Source organism: Lepisosteus platostomus, chromosome 27 (assembly GCF_059453375.1).
Source record: "Lepisosteus platostomus isolate fLepPlt1 chromosome 27, fLepPlt1.hap1, whole genome shotgun sequence".
Lineage (NCBI taxonomy): Eukaryota > Metazoa > Chordata > Actinopteri > Semionotiformes > Lepisosteidae > Lepisosteus > Lepisosteus platostomus.
In genome coordinates this window covers 1863109-1877620 of record NC_142637.1, presented here as the reverse complement: position 1 = coordinate 1877620, position 14512 = coordinate 1863109, and the positions used below count along the sequence as shown (strand labels likewise).

The 14512-nt window shown below is 51.8% G+C and overlaps 1 protein-coding gene across 4 annotated transcripts in view; it reads right to left on the bottom strand.

Annotated features, from left to right (window-relative positions):
• Nucleotides 1-14512, bottom strand: part of acsbg2 (acyl-CoA synthetase bubblegum family member 2) — a 32954-nt gene extending 18442 nt beyond the window's left edge. Inside the window, exons 1-4 of one of the 4 annotated variants that reach the window (XM_088622224.1) lie at nt 5527-5625; nt 4519-4672; nt 2535-2667; nt 1521-1642 (exon numbers count right to left, since the gene is read on the bottom strand). In XM_088622224.1, the coding sequence (XP_088478350.1) occupies nt 1521-1642; nt 2535-2647 (235 nt within the window). In that variant the 5' untranslated portion in view covers nt 2648-2667; nt 4519-4672; nt 5527-5625. Of the gene's footprint in view, nt 1-1520; nt 1643-2534; nt 2668-4518; nt 4673-5511; nt 7433-14357 lie in introns of those variants that run through there. The other 3 variants (XM_088622223.1, XM_088622221.1, XM_088622222.1) reach the window with 3 other exon arrangements.

Sequence of the window (14512 nt, the reverse complement as noted above, 5' to 3'; positions counted from 1 at the left end):
ACCATCCTGGGGAATTGGCATGGAAATTCTGGTCCAGAGGCAAGAGCGCCACCTACTGGTCCACTATCATCACTTCAGCAACTGGTTTTAGTTGCAGGTCTCCCATCCCAGTACTGTCCAACTTTGCTTATCTTTTGAGATCCTTCAATCGGGGTTAAACGGTGAAAACTGATCTGTCAATTTTTCCATAATCTGCCATACCAGGGAAGGTATTGCATAAGCAGCTGACCGTACTTTAAACCTAATAAAACTGTTATTGTGAAGAATGACTTATTTTATTGTGAAGAATTACCGCATTTTAAACCTAATAAAGCTGTTATTGTGAAGAATTACTTCATATAGAAGCTACTGTGGTATAACAGCCTGCAGAACATCAGCATCTGGTAGATTATGATCTTGAAGACAAATGGAGCACACTGGTTAACCCGGAGGAAAGCCGTCACAGCGGTCAAGAGACTTTTCGAGAACAACCGAGAAGACAGTTCAGCGCAGAGTTAGAGCCCAGAGTTAAGAGGTCATTGCACCTTCGTCTCTAAACAAAGTGAATCAGTTTCCAATTAGAACATCTCCTGTCTTGCAAAACATAAACCACTTGATCTTGTCCAGCACGCTAGGCCACTGAGAAGGCGTTATCCTGGGAATCGCACCCTTGCACACAGTAGAACCAGGACATTTTCTTGGCAGTTTTAGGTTTTGTTTACTTGTCCCTTTACTTGTAGTGCTGCACCACAGAGGAGGGGGACAGGCCTCAGAGACAGCGGTGCAAGGAAATCAACCACAGGCCGAACACCGAGAACCTCATGGGTCTCGAGCAGAGCACGGTGCCAAGGGCATGGTGTGTACAACACACAAACACTGACTACACTTCAACCTGTGGTGTAAATACACTGAGTGTAATATGGGTCACCAATAAGAACAATGACTCAGGACACTGTGATCACAAGGCGAGAAAGCCGACAGGCAGCTGACGGGCTCCCTTTCCGCTTCTCTCTTGCTAGACACCCTTCCGACACCCACTGGCCGAAATATTGGGAACCTTTCCCCAGATTCCAACGCCATTCCAAGAATAACGACGGAAGGCCCAGACCCCTCTAGAAGAACCAAGTGGCGCTGGGCTGTACACACTGGAATCCCGTGTGGAATGTGGGCCAGAAGATGCTCAAGCTGCTCTCACTGTTTGCAGAAACCCCGTGTTTTATTCAGTGGTGGGGTTCCTAATATTTTGGCCAGGGAGTGGGTCACTCGTTTTTTTTTTGCCAGGATGCCAGAGCAGGGTGGTGAACAGGCGAAAGAGAAACGCAAAACCAGATACCCCGGCCACGCGCTGCTAATTCCTGGGTTTCCCACAGCAGCCCGTTTCCTTTCGAAAACAGAAGCCTTACAGTAGACCAGAGGTTAACAAAGCTCACAGCAGGAAGGCGCAGGCCACCGAAGACCAGATGGGCGTGAACCACACTTAGACACGAACACGCTGTCCGTTTTGAAGGTTTTTCTGCTTGTTCGGCACGACTGCGCCTTACCGTTTTCCTTCGCCTGCTTGTCTTCCTGTGCGCCGGCCACCTCCCCCCGCGGGGGTCCCTGTGCTGCCGGGGTCCCCGCCTCATCTCCGCTCCCGCCGGCGGACTCCTCCCCCGAGGACTCTCTGTAGAGAGACGGGATCGTCAGGAGGGCAGGCAGGGCTCATTTTACGAAATTCCGATTTCCAGTGAAGCTCGAACTGCCTTTTCAGGGGGAATTCACACGGGCCACTCGCGCCCACACCAGGGCCAGTTCTCCCAGAAGCCAATTAACCTTCCAGCATGTCTTCAGCCTGGACTGAAACTGCAACACCCAGAGGAAGCCCACGTGCAAACAGAAGGAACATGTGAACTCCACACAGACAGCACCCCTGGAATTGAACCCGGGGCCCCAGCGCAGCAGTGCTGACCCCTGCGCCGCCCCCTTTCCAGATCCCAGGAACCTTATTTGATCTCTGGACAGCAGTGGAACATCCCAGCTCCACCGACGTCAATGTGTGTCTCTCGTCAGTCTGCGCTCCATGAGACTCTTTCCTGCCCTTTCTCTCCGGTGAAGGAAGACGGTTTTTCACAGCTGAGAGAGGAAGTGCAAACAGGATGTGCTTCCTTCATCAGAGGGCCGAAGGGCGCAGTGCCACGCTCATTTACTTCCCTCTGTTTACTGTTGGGAAACCCAGATCTCTGCTGGCAGCCCGCTCCCGAGCTTCTCTGAGACGAGCCGCTGCAGAGCCCAGGCTGCTAAAACCGCAGCAGTAAAAAAACACCGAGCACGTTCAGCACTAAACTCCTTTTAATTTCACAATGGTCCCTTCATAAGGCACGAGCCCACACATTTCAGAGCGGCATTTTCACAGCCCACAACGGCGGCACGTCAGCGGTCAGGCAGAGTCTCCCGGTCTCCGTCCACGCGGTCGCCTGCGGCCCGCGGGCCTCTCCGGGTCTGGATCTGGGCTCCGGGCCACGCCGACTCGCGGGAAAGGGTGGGGGTGGGGGGGGGGGGGCCGGCGCTGCACCTACTTTGCGGTCGACTCCACCGAGACATCATCCAGAGAAGCGCCGCTGTCCTCCGGTCCGCAGGGCGGCAGGCAGCCGGGGTCTCCCGCGTGCTCGAACACGGCGGCGGCTGACATGGCGGGCTCACACAGCGTCACTGCCGACGGGAGAGACAGGGGTCAGGGGTCAGAGGTCAGAGGTCAGAGTTTGACTCTGGGTAAAATCTTATCAGAAAAGCCCCAATTCATCCATTTTCTAATAGCTCCTTCCAATTCTGTGTTACGGGGGAAAGCCAAGGGCACGAGGCAGGGTACCCCCTGGACAGGACACCAGCTCATCCCCGGGCACACGCTCACACCAGGGCCAGTTTTCCCAGAAGCCAATTAACCTTCAAGTACGTCTCCGGACTGTGGGAGGAAACCGAAGCACTTGGAGGAAAGCCACGCACACACACGGAGAACATACAGACTCCACACAGACAGCACCCCAGGAATTAAACACAGAGCCCCAGAGCTGCGAGGCAGCGATGCTGACTTCAGCACCACCGTACCGCCTATAGGAATCTAATAAAACTGTTGTATAAAACAAATATAAATTGATATTTCCGTGAAGGTCAATGGGTGACATCAACGCAGGCTTTTTCGTCTGCTCATTTTAATAAGGAGGTGGAACGTCACTTAGAGAGCAACCCCACCCCAGCGAAGGGGCTCTGCTTGCCTGCTACACTGACGCAGCCCGCTCTGACCCAGGTCTCCCGATCGAGCACAAAGCTCATGCTTGCAGTTCCTCATCCTCACCGATACGGCACTTTATCTCAGTCCCTAGCTGTGCCTGACAAAGGGCCTCTTCCTGAATCCTCTGAAGCCAGCAGGCCCTGAAGAGGAAGCATTTATAGGTGGAGACCAACAGACAGAAACAGGGAAGCGGCTTTGCTACAGAAAGACGCACTGTCCATAAAAACGCAGAATGCAGGAGCGTGCAGGCAGAAGTGTGAGGAATACTTTTTGGACTGCGATGCACTGGAAGCGCACAGTCCTGAGGGATGGAACAGAACCCACTGGCAGGGGTACACGAGCTCAGAGTAAACGCAGTTCTGGCAACGGGTGTTTGCATACTTGGGCAGGGTGTTTTCTTAACAGCCCGTTTTTTCCCTTCTCCGTGCCATCAGCGGAGCCCAGAGACAGGAAGCACATCGGAAAGTCCTGGCTACTCCCGGAGACAGGCAGAACCAGCCCCCCCCGCCCCTGGACGGCAGCCTCCAGACTTGTTTTTATCGTTTAAAGCTACAATAACAGGTGATGCTACAGCCAAGGAGCTTAGAAAACTGCCCCCTTTTTACACAGCTCTCCTCATTAGCGCTACTCATTTTACTGGGCTGCTCCTTCTGTCTAAAGGGACTCACAGGGGATTTTTTCCTGGAGCGATTTGCCTGAGGCACTTGGCTCAAGGGTACGGCTCCACTGTCTCACTTGGGATCCACTGCCTGCCAGCCCCGGGACCCCCCCACCAGGCTGCCTCCTGACTGCTCCCCTCTCCAAAGGCAGCAGCTCCCGCAAGAAAGGCGCCTGGAGACGGAGGGGGACTGAAAGCCGTTTTTCCTCAACAAGAGCACGGAATGTGGTGTTTTTTTTTTTTTACAACGACTCCTTGATCCCTGGCCTCCGCAGACGGCAGAGATGCGCCCACATTCCTCACCGGCTGCTCAGGCGATGTAAACCACCAGACACGCCCGGGCGCAGACATCTTCCTTTTTTATTTTTACGTGAGGAAACAAGCACATGGACACCTCACAACAGGCAAACACCTCAGAGAAGTCTTGCTTGAGCACTCGTAAGAGCCCAGGGCCGGAACAGAATATTAAAGTCGGAGTTTTAAGACACGTTTATTTCATGATGTATTCGCCCAGTAATAACTGTAGCCCTCTTTTTCATTTGTTTAAACTGAGATGCACAACAAAAAACCCGGCTTTCGCGTTTTTGGCAGATTTTTTTTTTAAATGAATACCTACGATATCTAAACCGGTCAGCGTGCTGTGTGCCGAGAACAATACAGCATCAGCCTGTCCTCTCCAGAGATCGGCCCTGACAGTTTCCTGTCTCAGTCATTCGTCCGTGGAGCAACTGCTGCTTCCTTCAGACAAACGACGCCCGGAACAGCTATTACTGTAGCCGGCGAGGGGAAAAAATATATATATTTTTTACTTCCGAAGTGCCAACGACAGCTGCTCCACACAGACCCAGCAACTCCGTCATCTGGGCCCCGGAAGCAGAGCTGGCACTCCGGCTTTGGGCGTGTCGTCGCCTCAACATGAAGAGACCCGAGGACACGCAACAGCCCACGACCCCGTCCACTGGTGTTTATATGGCCACGCCGGCCTCCTTCTGTGGGGCTATGAAAACGAGCCAGCACCGCACCCCGATCTCCCCCCTCCCGCAGAAAGACTCGGACCCAGGCCGGACCACGCCCTCGGCTCCTGCCGGACACGCCGGACAGCCGGTACCAAAGCCGCTCATTCAGAGGGCCGGGCCGAGCCGAGCCGAACCGAACCCAGGGAGCCGCCGACCCGCCCAGCGAGCGCTCGGACATTTCAACGAGTTACACCGCCGTCGCCCTCTCGGGATGCACAGGATATTGTCCTTCAGCTACTGACGACGCATCCAGCTCCGAAAATTACTACATTTACACCGCATTTCTATGCAAAGGGGATTCACGAGGCTCGGCGTTTGACCCGCATTAAAAAGAATTGCTCACTCCCATTCAGAATGATGTATACGACTGAAAAAAACGAATTAAACAAATCCAGGCAGGGAATCGCATCTAAAACGGCCTGGCATCACGTTATAGGACGAGTGCTGCCAGGTCCTCAGACAAAAAGATCAAACACCCGGTTGATTCATTAGCGAATTTAAAAGGCTCTCCGGATCGTGACCCGCACGCACTCTCGAGGGCTCCGCCGGCCTCACTGAAAGCGGTCCAAAACAAATACCGGGAAAAAACAGACCAGTAACGCTCTTACAGTGCATCCTCGGAACCGCGGCTGCTGGGGGGTCTGGGGTCCTTGCGCGATCGTGCCTGCTCGTAGCCCACAGCCGGCGCGTGCGGCGTCTCGCGGAGAAGCTGCCGGGTCGCCCATCGCTCGCTTTCTGACGGCGGGCCGGCCCCGCCCCCGCGGCTGCGCGGAGTTCCGCCGCTGCCATGGACACGGCGCCCCGATTGGCCCGCCGCAGAGCGGAGTCCTCATCACGCCACACGCTCCCCTCCCACGTATGGCCGGGCCCGCGGCCAATGTGGAGCCACCGGATGTTGACACTCGTAGCGGGGGGAGGGGGAGGGACCTCCGTCCTCAGAGGATGCTCAAGCATTTCAGTTTTGGACCTCAGTCAGTAGCACACGCCCACGTCAGCACTACAGCGCTGCAGATGGAAAGGGGTTACTATAGGACAAGTAACGCAGCAGCGGCTCGACGTGGTTAGTTCTCAAGTTTAGGAGTCTCTTCCTCCGCACAAAAAGGGTGGTGGACACGATAAAGATACACATTCACCGTCGGGCTCCTGTTCCTCAGTGAAACAGGGCTTGGTGACCAGAGGAAGGGGCTCAGCTCCCAGGCGAAATGCTCGCTCCACTCAACAGGTCGCTGTGCAGATCCCGGGCTTTTGGCGAAGGTCAAGTGCCAGCGTGCAGCTCTGTGACGGGGTGGGCTGTTTCCTCTCCGCCCGGCGCACCTTCACAAGGTTCAGATGGCGTCCGATCTAGGCTGCTCCTCTCCAGCCCCTCACACACGTCAGGACAGCCTCCCCAGCGGAACAGGCCTGGCCGGGGCGCCTGCCCATCCCTGCGTGTGCCACAGGAGCTGGGAGCCTCGGGGGCGCCTCCTTCAGACTCAGTTTCACTCTGCTGAAGACTGAAAGGTCGAGACCGTTCCAGCCAGAGAAGAAAAAACACTCGAGTGGAAACGTAGAGGGGATCTACGTCTGGAGAGGGGGGGCATTACCCTCGCAGTGTTTGAGTCATCATGGCCCTTCTGTCCCCGTCTCACTGCAGGCAAAGCCGTGTATAAAGAGAAGAGTGAACATGTGGCCCTGGACGATGTGCACAAGTCACCTGACTGGCCCACAGCCTCCACTCCCCTCTGTCTGGCAGCAGGCTCTGCTCTGCTTCCTCATGGGGAATTCCTTACATCTCATTACATCAACTGAGCTACAGATAACAACGCAACAGCAGCATTCCTCCCTCTGGAGCAGAATTTCCCAGTTCACAGCCCCCGTCCAGTAGCCATGGACACTGTGCTATTAGGAGGCAGGAGAGGCTGTTTTCCTCGCAACACGACTCTGCTTGCGAGTACCTGGGCGGTGGGCCCTGCTCCCGGGCGAATGCTTGCCTTTGGGCAGAGCACTCCGGGGTGACTGCTCCTCCGAACGGGCTGCTGTGAAAACTCTTTTGGCTGGGTGTGAATGGGCGCCAGTGCAGTACAGGGTCGTCGCTGTGAGCGAGAGAGAATTAGTTGTATGTTGACCTCTTGGCGGTTGGGTTCTCTCCTCTCCACTTAACACCTCTTGGCAAGATTCAGGCCTACTGTAGGCTGCCCCCCTCCAGTTCATCACAGGCATGGGGCCGAGGACGTGGACGACGTGTTAAGCCCAGGTGCGGACTGCGTGGTTATTTAAGATCCCAGGGATCCCAAAAGATCCGTTTCTCGTGCGGATCACTGGAAGACACCAAGCAGGGAGCCAGAAGTCACAGGCTCGGCAGCAGGAGCGACCTGAGCACGCTTCACTCTGGAGCCTCGCGACGGACACAGATGTGTAACCACTGCGTCCTCTCAAACACAAGTACGCGTGTACGAAGGTGCATTTGACACGGCCAAAATGAAAAAGAAAACATTTTATTCTGATTTATCAGTTCGTTGAAAGGGAGTGTTTTCTTGGCAGACTTAAATAAAATTATTTCCATGATATTTGTAATTATTTTGATTGGTGTTCAGGTTGGCATGTAGGAGGAGAGCCCAGGAGAGTGAACTAGTGTTCATCTGTGGGCAATAACAAAGCACAATGTTGTGCTGAACATACTGGACTGGTTAATTTCAGGAAGTGTAAGCAAATATACTCAAATGATTTTATTATTAATCTAAATATTTTGAGACAAACAAACGGTGCTTGTACAGTAGGAAACTATGGGCTGAAGTGTTTTAAACTGCGTTGAAAATAGTTTCACAACTTGCATCACTACATCTGATAACACACAGATCCTGACACCTTTCTTGGATAATTCCTGATAGTTCCAAATCTTTAATGGGGAATTCTGAGACACGGTACTGCTTATTCCTTGATTCCTGCTGTTTTTTATTCCATTGGAAAAACAGAAAAACTGTAAGATAATCTTATTATCTACAGGTCTTTGGAAGATGCCAGTAGGTGACTAATGCTTTAAGTTACTGAACTGACTTTCATAACCTCTTGGTTATCAATTAGACTTTAAAGACGAGTAATGAAATTATGGTTGTTATACAGTAATTCAACATTTACTGGCAAACTGAGTAGGCTGCCTTTTACATCATGTTTATCCATCCATGTCTGATAATAGGAACATTATTAAAAAGGAGGCTTTTGAGTGCAAAACCACAAGATAAAGCTGCATCAGAACCGGGATAAAATCAATTGGATCTAGTCTGCATCTGTCTTTTTCCGATGCTCTTTATAAAACAAGCCTATTAAATAACAGTTGTGGGTTACTGCAGAGCAAGCAAAGTAACTGCACATGGTACAATAATACGACAGCTGTCAGCTGTCCTGTGGAGCAGGCACACAGTTATGGAATGACTGAGTAAAATGCGGATCAACAGCCAGGATAGAAAAAGAGATGACTACCCTCTTAGTGTCGGACTAGGTACATAGGTTTGCAATACACTACAGCATCCTATGAAAACATCCTTAAAACCAACTTTGATACTACTGGACAAATAATTTAATAATCCACCTGGCTCTAAAGCCAGAATGCAATTGAAATAATTTTGCTAAGTAATATTCTTCCTTCCTCCAAACCCCAGAGTGAGCTACTTATCATCTCTGTTAAATGAGTGAAAATGCAGGTTAATTTCTTTATATTATGTGTGAACTGAGATAGCTGTCCAACTCCTTTTTGTTAGGCAGCTTGCTCTGTTTATTTTGATTGTTTGAAGACTTGCAGGTTTTCTGCTGGGGATATAAAGTCATCCTTGTGTTTATGGTCATAGAGATAAGATTAGAAAGTGAATGAGCATTTCACCTCATGCAATGAAGGGGTTATCACTTTATGGTGTAATAATTAAAGACATACTCATTGCGTTTCTAAATGTGATATATTCGCATTCATCTAAAATATCCACAATGTCTTATTTTTTCTAAGGTGGTAAGACAAAAGTACGTTCATTTTGCACATAGTTTATGTATTCAGATAGTATTTACTCCGTCTACTGAATATATTACAGCCAACAGTATCAGCTAACCTCACTCCGTGAATACTTACAGTCGTACTGTAACTTGTCTCATTAGCATGTGCTGTGTGACAGCCCTGCACAGGGAGCAAATGAAGATACAAAGATCGTGTGCATGGATCAAATTCTAAAAAAAAAAAAGGCAAAATTTTCTGACATGTTACAGAGCCGCTTTTTCTGAAAAAACAAGTAGGACTGCCCTGCTAAAAACAGCAACCTGTGCTACAACATTCCTTTTTTAATGATACGAAACATCCTAGCTCAGTGCTGGGGTGCTTGGTTCTTCCTCACACAGCCCTGCAACCCCAGAAAGTGGACAAGATGTCTCACACGGGGTGCCGGCTGCCTGGCCCCTGAAGACCCCAGGGATCAGAAAGCATGGCGTCTGCTTGCACATCGCTGGAAGATCTGCAGAAGAAGCCAAGCCGGGAACCAGAAAGACCACAGCTGTGCACTTCTCACTCTGGAGCCCGGTGACAGATACAGATGTGTCACCACTCTTGTCCTTTGGGACAGCTGGCACGTTCGTCCTTCCACCCATTTTCCACAGGCTTTATCCCGTTCAGGGCTGCGGGGCAGCTAGAAGCCGTTGTTTCCGTCTTTGGAGTGCCCGTGTACACATGAGAACACGCAGACTCCACCCTGACGGCACCTCAGGAATTGAACCCAGGGCCACAGCAATGTGAGGCAGCAGCACAACCCACTGCGCCACCCGGCACACTTGTTACTGTCTTGGTGACCTACTGTACGTTAAAATGAATTCCAAGTTATTTCAATTTTTGCCCCCCCCCCCTCATCTTCAGGGTTGCTGAGCCGTTCGGTTTGTTTCCGTTGGCTTCGGCCTGCTTGCGCAAAAAACGCCGGCGTGCCTCCAGCACGAAGCAGGGCCGCGGTAAACAGAAGTCGCGACGGATTTGACTGAAAACGCGCTTTCATGTTTTTCTTAAGCGAATCCGCTTGACGTGAATCCCTGAGCTTCAGGAAAAAAAAAAAACACGGGGGAAAAACCGAGGACTTTCCCCAAACGCGGGCGACGCCCTTTCCAGTCCCAAGCCGGCCTGGCGCAGTCCCTTCCAGCTGGAACCCGACCACACCGCCACGTCTCAGCACGAGCTACCAGGCCAGCCAGCTTCCCCGCGTCAAAACAGAGCCCTCCAGAAGGGGGGGAGTGGAATCCAGATGTGTGCAGCGGACGACCGCGCTCCTGGAATTTCCCAAGTTGTCACCAAGCCTCCGGACACGTGCCCCGCGCTCCCAGCCCGACGGGTGAGAACTGCCAGGCACGAGGCTGGGCCAGCACAGCGCAGAGGAGCGCGTCACCCACGGCCACGGACGTCTCAGCCTGGAACACCGTACCGCCGCATGGCCAGATCGGGGCGGCCAATCCACTTGCAAGGCTGATCCCTGCTGCTCTGTCACACGAGCGCCGAGCCCATCTGCCCACAGCTGCAGAGGCAGAGGTTTTTTTTTACCGGCTGGGGTTACTGCCGGTCACTGGCATCGTTTCAGCCTCCTCTGTCACCCGAGCTCCTCCCCCACCCTCGGCACAAGCCCACTCCCCCCTCCCCAGCCCGACGCGCCTCAGTCGCTGCCGTGCGCGCGCGGGCAGACGCCACCCCTCCTCAGCCAGCACGCGGTGGCAGCTAACAAGACCGAGACGGGGATGAGTCGCCTGCTGGTGCCTTCATCTGCGCCCTGCTCCCGTTCTCCAGTCCTCTGCAGCTGCCTCGCCAACAGCAGCCCCTCTGCAGGCCGCACTGAGACGAGAGGGACAGGCGCTGAGCACCTCGGGGCTGTGCTGAAGCCTTTACAGCTGTGCAGCACTAATCCGATTCCCAGCGGATCTGCTACAGCAGCCTCCAGGAGCCTCCTCGCAGGCAATACTGTTTTTCCCAGAACAGCTAAATGATCGAGCCGCCCAAAATTGCAAAGAATCTCTGCAGAATCAAATGGACAATTTTACGTGAGATTCTTTGCTTCCCGCCCCCCTCACTGGTGACACGCAGCCAGTGGTTCCTCAGAGCCGCTGGGCGTTTTCGCTTCACTTCCTGTGCCTCCGCGGCGTCGGCAGACCCGGGACCCGGGACGGTCCGGTCCGCAGTCCTGATCCCCGGAGGGGCCAGGGTGTCTGTGGGTTTTCTGGGTCTCTTTAAAGAACCAGCACCTGAAGCAGTGAGGATAAGCTGTTAGACCAAAGACACCCCGATTCGGGTCACCGTGAGCTGGGCCCAGCAGAACCGGGAACCCGAGGGCACCGGCCGCTCCTGCTGGACCAGGAGTGAGGATCCCCGCTACACTGCCAACACGCCGCCCTTCCCTACCAACCGATCCTCCGTTTCACTTCCTGAGCTCCGCAATTTAAATATTAACAGTTTTCAGCAGCTGTTGTAGTACACAGCCACTTATTGTACTCCTCCCTCCTGTTGTCACCACAGTTTCGGGTACTTTCCACCTTATCTCAGAGGGATTTCATACTCCCAGATTTCTCCCTGCCTGGGAAGCGTGATCTGCACAGGATTCCTGGCCTGACAGCAACTGAATCAGAAGGGGAAAACCCAGACTGCGACACACGTGTGACGCCGAGCAGGGAAAAAACCCCCCGAGGGCCCCGCTCAGCCAGGGCCAGGGCCCTGCTTTCTGCCCCGATCCTTGGCAGGTCGTCACGAAAACAAGTTCCCCCGAGGAGCTGTGAGGCAGTCGCTGATTATTTTGCCTGGGATTTGCAATTCATTCATTTCATTATGCAGTTTTCTTACTGTAACTGTTCTGAACGTCCTGGATTTCAGGCAGTGATCTCACTTACAGGAAAGGAACACAAAAAAAACCCTCGTGACCCCTTCCAGGCGAGGGGCAGGCGGGGCAGGTCAGAGGGCGGGTCAGAGAGCGGGCACAGGCGACTCCGCGTGAGCCGGCCTCCTTCCTCTGCTCGCCAGCCGGGGTCACCCCCCACCCCCCCACTTCCTCACCCTTCACACTGCATGGGAAGGCAAATCGAGGCAGGAAACAAAACAAAAAAAAAATCAGCGGAACAAGAAGCACATGACACCAGAGTGGAAAAGCAATCGCGGCAGGAGGCCGCAGGTTCGCTGAAGACGCCAGAGGGGCACGGCTATCGCCGCAGCGACACCCCTCCGCTCGGCTCTGCAGCGCAGGTAGCTGCTTCCTGTGCAGGACGCCAGGGGCGGCTGTGGCCGTTCGGGGACTGGCCACGCAGCTGGGGTCCAGCGCTGCACCAGCACAGACGAGGGAAACCCCTCCGGGCGGACGGCATCCGAGCGCAGGCTGTCAGGCGCGAGCCGGGGCCGTGGATCTCCAGTTCGGGTCCAGGCAGGCCCTGGATACCTCACTTCAGCAGCTGGGCTAACAGCTGTCCTGAAGGTCAGCCGTGGCAGTGGCACAGAACCGCGGTGGAACTCAGCCCAGAGTCCCACCCTGCCCGGCTGAGTGACCACCCTGAATCTTCTCAGACAGCGGTGATCGATTTTTTGTTCCCCCCACCTTCAGGTCAACCCACCTTAAGATCGGCACCCAGGCCGATTAAATCAATGGGTTTACCCGATATGAAAATCCTTATTACAACCAATTCAACAATGAATAAAAGAACAGGTGAGTTTAGAATCTGAATATAGTCTCAGTTTCTGAACACATTAATATTGATACTACTGATCACAGTGTGCATCTTACCAACACAGCTACAGTACAGTCAGAACTGCGGCACTAGCTTCCTCTAATAAAAAACATTATTCCGCATCAGACAGGTTTAAGAAGATGAAATCTCACAATGGAACAGCACAGCAAAGTCGCTTGGCTGGCTCAAGTCTCTAACGACCCCTTTCATTTAAACCCATTTTAAATGCGGCCTGCAGAGCTTCTTGGACCTCACGCACAGTGGCTTGAGAATTAAATATAGGTATATAATTACACATTAATACACCCGCAATAGCTTGTTTGGGTTCAGATTAATCACCAAGAATTTGCCCAAGTGGTCATTAAAGGATTATGACAGGTGTAGGCCGACAATAAACTGTGTACGCAGACAAGTCGTTTAGCAACAGACGTGTCATGTCCAAAGTCACTCATCTAACCAATTTTAGATTTCTTAAAAGCAGCCCCTTGAAACTGCAATTGTCCTACATTAGTTTAGCTTATTGGTGCACAGCTCTTAAAATGCACCAGTTGGATAAAAAGCTAAATTACATCTGTAGTCCCTAGGCAGAACACAACCAACACCATGCAAGACAGGCGTATAAAAAACATTTCAAGACGTGTAGATATCACGAATTGTAAAGCGCAGAAAAATCTGGCATGGTTAATGAATGTGCCAAAGAGACACAGTAGATGACACTCGCTTACCAAGATCACAATAACACGTGGTTATTGTTTAATACAGTCAGCAAAAGATGAATGAACACATGATCGATTTGCTTGAAGTCATGATTCCAATTGTTTTAAAATGTTATAAAATGGAGGAGCTCCTGAGACATCAAGGGATTGATTCATTTTTTTAGATTTACGGGAAGAAATAGTTTCCTCAGTGACGAGCACCCGGACAGACCGGTGGAGCAAAAATAAAAAATGCAGGTGAAACTTGCAGCCCAGGGAGACCAAGACGAGCGGAAGCAACAACAAGAAAAGGAAAAAAAACGCGCGATCTGCTCAGCGATGTGTTTAAAATATATATATATAAACAGCGCCGAAAACGACCAGACGGATGAAAATCTAAAAACAGACAAGTACAAAAGAAACGTGAAAGTACACGTTTAACACATGCCTTACAATTCAGAGCTGTAGCTGAATTTCAGGGCAGACTCCCAAAATTTCAGGGTATTTTCTGGGGTTCACGAAAAAGGGTTTAAGAATTAGTTTGAATCCCTGAAACAATACAGGTCGTCAGTATTTTAAATGGCCAAAACTGACTTGTTTCAACAGATTTGCGCGCCTGTACAGGACTTGTAAGGATGGATCTCAGAGAGAAATATCTACCTAAAACGAAAAGACGTAAACTTTTTTTTTCGGGAAAACAAAATACATATATATATTTAAAGTATTATTGTATACAAAAAGGTACAACATGACTCACGTGTCTACTAGTCCATTTATTGAAGGTTACTCGTGGTTTTACAGTAAAACGTCCCTTTATGAACATGTGGGTCACTTGTCATAAATAAAATACACTTTTTGGATCGTCTCGGGTCATTTATTCAGCAAGACTGGGTTTATTTAAGAAAGGAAAACGGAAAAAGATCAGCAGCTAACAAACTGTCAGCCAGCATCTTCAACACACTGAACCTGTCCGACTGCCATGTGTTTCCCGGCGTAGGGCTAAAACAGGCACCCCTGCCAGACTGAGGGTGAGATAAAAGCCGAAACAGTCTTACCTGTTAGCTGGGTTTGGGTGTTTCAGAAAAAAAAACAAACAGGCGTTAACGCGTCTGTTGAAGGGGCGAAACCTGTCCTGGAAAGAGCCGGGTCTGCTAAGAGCTCAACCTGCCCGCCGAGCCCAGTCGACTCTAAGGCGTGCGCGCCCCCGCCG